The sequence below is a fragment of the Sinocyclocheilus rhinocerous genome, unplaced genomic scaffold (assembly GCF_001515625.1).
Source record: "Sinocyclocheilus rhinocerous isolate Xijiao unplaced genomic scaffold, SAMN03320098_v1.1 scaffold946, whole genome shotgun sequence".
In the NCBI taxonomy this organism is placed as follows: domain Eukaryota; kingdom Metazoa; phylum Chordata; class Actinopteri; order Cypriniformes; family Cyprinidae; genus Sinocyclocheilus; species Sinocyclocheilus rhinocerous.
Window position 1 is genome coordinate 1,046,906 of NW_015633151.1, and position 5,109 is coordinate 1,052,014.

General features: G+C 33.6%; 1 protein-coding gene across 1 annotated transcript in view; it reads right to left on the reverse strand.

The window, feature by feature from the left end:
* rapgef5b (Rap guanine nucleotide exchange factor (GEF) 5b) overlaps positions 1-5,109 on the reverse strand; it is a 20,790-nt gene that overhangs the window by 5,535 nt on the left and 10,146 nt on the right. Inside the window, exons 6-7 of the mRNA XM_016556347.1 lie at positions 3,574-3,655; positions 972-1,023 (exon numbers count right to left, since the gene is read on the reverse strand). Of these exons, the coding sequence (XP_016411833.1) occupies positions 972-1,023; positions 3,574-3,655 (134 nt within the window). The remainder of the gene's footprint in view (positions 1-971; positions 1,024-3,573; positions 3,656-5,109) is intronic.

The following is a 5,109-nucleotide window of genomic DNA, read 5'->3' on the forward strand; positions in this document are numbered from 1 at the left end:
GTAACTTTGCAGATATTGTTTATGCTCAAACAGCAACATGACACACTAACTAACGTTAAAAAAGTGAAATCGCAATGAACCACCCCTTTAAAAAAGGCAAAAACAACAAAATTACTGAAACTTTAAAATTAAAGTGAAAACTAAAATTATAACAATAACATCAAATTTATGTTATTAACAAAAGTTCTAATAGTCATCAACACTGATTCAATAGGCATAATGAACTAACAATAAACTATTTTACAAAATTCCTTAATTTAGGCTAATGTTAACATCAACATATATTAATACATTTTTAACATTTAAAGTTGTATAAATTAACATGTAATTCATAATACATATGACTAATATGTGCATAAAAAGTATTATATATGTTACTTTGGGAAAATTTGGGCTATAGCGAGGCACTTACAATGAAATTTAAATAATAACTGAAAATACTAGACACAAATACTAGGCATGTTAATAGGAGTTTAGTGTGAGGGGGAGCACCTAAGAAAAAGTGTCCAAAGAAAAGAAAAAGAAAAATAGGTTACACTTTATAGTAAAGTTCAATTTGTTCAATTTGACAACAAACTATTTAACTTTTATTAACAAACTAAATTTTACAGTAAAGTGTTACCATTAGTCATTTACTGTATCCTTGGCAAATACCACAGGTGACAAGAAGGTCCTAGCTTTAATTGAGCTGAGTGGTAACTAAAAACTAGTTCACTGAGGAAAAACAAAAATCGGCCAATCAGAGTGATGTGGAGGCACCTATATTATTCTCAAATGAGACCTCATTGAGAACAGACTCCTTCTGAACCTTCATCCACTAGTGTTGGTGATAAAAAAGTAGTGATTTATACATTATTCAAACGATTATATATATGCTGCTGATAGGTGAAGAATCTAGACAAATACTTAATGCTCAAATGCAAACAAAACACTGAAAAGGCAAAAAAAAAGTAACACAGAATAATCCTTACTTGATTTAGTCTGTGCCTTGCGAGCCAGAGCTGCCAACAGTTCATTCTGCACCTATTAAAAGATACATTCATTGTATGGTTAGTTCTTCTTTCAAACATTCAGATATAGCGGACTCAAAACTTACAGAAACCTTTTATCACGAGCATGTTGCTGCTTGGGAAACTATTCTGTGGGTCTGTGCTTTTTTCAGTTTCTGAAGAGATACATAATACTTTGAAGCTATGATTCAACATGTTCTGCACTAAACCTCAGCTCTGTTTTAACAGAGAAAAACATCACTTCTCTAAATTGATTCATACTTGGAAGTTTTTCTTTAGCAGGGGGATAAAAAGACAGCATTACTTATTCTTTTAAGCATGACTGCCTTTGATTTCCCAACTGTTGCATTATTCCTTTGGGAATCCATAAAAAACTTAGCTCAAAACTTTTAAGTGATCTATTCGTGATCTGACTGCACTCATCCCAAATCCATGTGATCTAAGGCAGAGACTCTTCATTGAAATCCCACAGCACATTATGAATACAAATGTATCCAATCTATCAAGCATCTGAAAGGAAATATCAGTCACTTATGAGGGGAAGTCCATCTGCTGTCTGCCCAGGGGAGGCTTGTGCATTTGTAAACCAGGTGTGTAATGGAGGTGTTTAACTGTGCTTAGTGGCCCATAAAAACGACATGTCCTATGGGGCCGTCCGATGTGGCAGCCCCTGTTCTGAGTGTACAGACTCAGGCCAAAGATAAATGGAGCTGGACTGGGATCCGTGCCACTGTGACCCTGCACAGGCCAAGTACAAATTAGCTGCACTAAGTAACCGTTTCCACTAAAAACCTAAAGAAGTGAACGGTGTACATGAACATCGCCATCATTTACGGTGGGAATATGATTTTTGTCTCCACCTTTTTTTTTTCCTGATTTGACTATCAATAGCATTGTACCTAAATGATGAATCTGGCCGATACACATAGAATAACTGCTTTTAAAAGAAGTCTCTTCTGCTTACCAAGGCTGCTTTAATTTGAACCAAAATACAGCAAAACAGTAATACTGTGAAATATTTTTTCTAATTAAAGGAACTGGTTTCTATTTGAATATACTGTATATAAAATTGTAATGTACTCCTGTGTTGGCAAAGCTGAATTTTCAGCAGCCATTATTCCAGTCTTCAGTGTCACATGATCCTTCAGAAATTATTGTAATATGCTGATTTGCTGCTCAGTAAACATTTATTATTATTATCAATGTTGAAAACAGTTGTGTGCATTTTTTTTCTAGGATTCTTTGATAAATAGAAAGTTCAAAAACAGCATTTATCTGAAAGAGAAATACCATTCAAAAGTTTGTGGTCAGTAAGATTTGTTTGGAAAGAAGTTACAGCAATTAATAATTTTATTCAGCAAGGACGCATTAAATTGATCAAAAGTGACAATAAAGACATTTATAATGCTACAAAGTCTTAATATCCTATTACTTTTGCTGTTTAATATTACTGCTGTATTTTGGATCAAATAAATGCAGCCTTGGTGAGCAGAAGAGACTTCCTTAAACATTTTTTTTAATGAATGAATGAATGAATGAATGAATAATCTTATTGATCAAAACTCCTGAACGGTAGTATTTTCACTACCATAGGATGTATATGTATTTGTAATCTTAAATTCTTAAAAATAACTCCTTACCCACACACATACACTAAAACATTTACAAAAAAAAGGGACACTAATATTGGCCAAGATCTGATATAGTGTCCTACAGTACATATCCTAATTTCAATATTTTGATCTCCAGCTCATTACAGTACTTTTTTTTTTTTTTAGACGTGTGACAATCTTTTGCCTTTCTACAGCTCATTATCTAAAACAAATAGACCTTTTTTTGCTGATATACCAGTGTATCAGCTTCATTTTTCAAACAAACTGATGTACACATATATGACAAATCCTGTTTAAAATTACATCTGATGAAGGCTAAAATAATATGGCCTAGAAAAAGCTACTTTATTTCATGGTGTCCTAAACACCGCCACAAGCTACATGCTAAAGATACAGTTCATTGATTAAGCCATGCAACTGAGCATCTCAACTGTTCAGCTGAACACAGCAATGCAAAGGTTCAGGTGAAATGTATAGTGAGCATCATCAGTTTCCCATGGTGTCCGATGCAAATGGTGACCCTCTCTGAATCACAGGAAGTGTCTTTTTATTTCTGTTGCCAAGGTGACTGCAGGTGCACAGGCCACCTTGAGGAGAGGTTCTGCAACATTGCCTTAATAGCTGGAAGCTAAGCATCCACCACATGGCCACAGTAATGTACTGATTCAGTCATTACAGCACAGCTGCTGGCTCTCATACAGACAGAGCGCAGGTGTAACAGGGCTTCTGTGCAACTGAAAATGCTCTGTACTAAACCTTTTGTATGTTGTGGGTAGAAGACACAGACAAAGACAGGTTCACTAGTTGTTAGATGTTTTTTTTAGGTGCGAAACTGGTCTTATTGGATGTGTATACTCACATGTCAATTTCATAAATACAGGATTTGGAAATGAAAATAAATAAATAAATAAATAAAAAGCTCAAAAGATAGAGAGATATAGCTTTCTTACCGTTGAAGTGAGATGCTCCAAAGCTCTCATTTGAAGAACTGGATTGCAAACATCAGATGTTTTCTGTGCATCTTCTTTATAGCTATAGAACAAAATAAAACACTGTTTAACACACTGTAACATCAGTCATCTGACCGTTTTTTCTTTCTTCCTTGGACATGGTACTATGTAAATGGATCAATAAAATTTTTTCTTCTTCTGTCTGGATCAATTATTAATTTTTTTTTTTATTTGTTTAAAAATGTCATTTAAACATACAATGACACAAATACACACGTTTTTCTATTGTGATCCTTTTTTTTATTTCTTAATTGCAATTCATTTAGATATTTTTAGGAGACAAAGGCAAAGATTTTTTTTAAAAGGAAATGCTTATCAAGTAGTTTGGCATAGTGTTTCAAAATTATTTGTTATTTGAAAAACTTTTATGTAGAAAAAAAGGGAGAATCCATTATGACCGTGTTAATAAGTCTTAAAATATCAGATAATTTGACCTTTTTATAAAACAAAAAACAAAAACAAAACAAAACAAAAAAAACGTTAATTCAGCCTGAATTAACGTTTTTTTGTTTTGTTATTTTTTTTTTTATAAAAAGGTCAAATTATCTGATAATTTATTCAGGTAGTGTCTTGTAGCGTGACTTTTCTTTTAGATTTTTTAAACATTCTATGAATCAAACAATACTGAAAAAATGCATCATGGTTTCCACAATGGTTTCCGGGATGATTTCATGTGACTCTGAAGCCTGTAGTATAAAATACATTCAAAGAAAAGTTATTTAAACTAATAGTATCACACATTATTCCTCCATTTTTAATAGTAATTTATCATTTAATTAAAAAAGACTAAGATGTGTACACTTACACTCACAAGATGCAAGGAAAATATGTTACTACCTTTTACTGCATGGTATAAACATTTCTCAAAATCACATGAAACACTAATATAAAACGTTTCTTAGTATGATCGTCTGACAACATCACTCTAAGGCAAAAACCAATCTTTTATTGTCACACTGAACTGTTAAAAACACAAACATTAACAACTTTAGACAACGGAGGGTTGTGACTGTGCTGGCTAGAACACTAGCAAAACTCCAAAATAATGTCCCAAAATCACACTACTGTAGCTTAATCAGGCCATACGGAGGCGCAGACAGAGGGACCTAAAAGCAGGTCTGATCTCGCTAAAGATGGACATCCTGCCTAGACAAAGCCATTAGGACAGAACCTGACCGGCTTTCCCAGCAGACAGGAAATGATGCAGAGGGACACGACCTATAGCTCAACTTCCATTTACGTCCACTGACCTCCTGATTACGTACTGTTTACCAAAGTGCTAAACGTCATTGATCTGGGTGAGTGAGGCCAGAGCTGCACGATTCTTTGTGGCTCATAGGAGGTCAACAAGACTCAACATTGAGTACTTTTTCAGATTTCTACTTGCACTGCCAATATTTTCACTGGCCCCATGTTTTTATTTATATATATATATATATATATATATATATATATATATATATATATATATATATA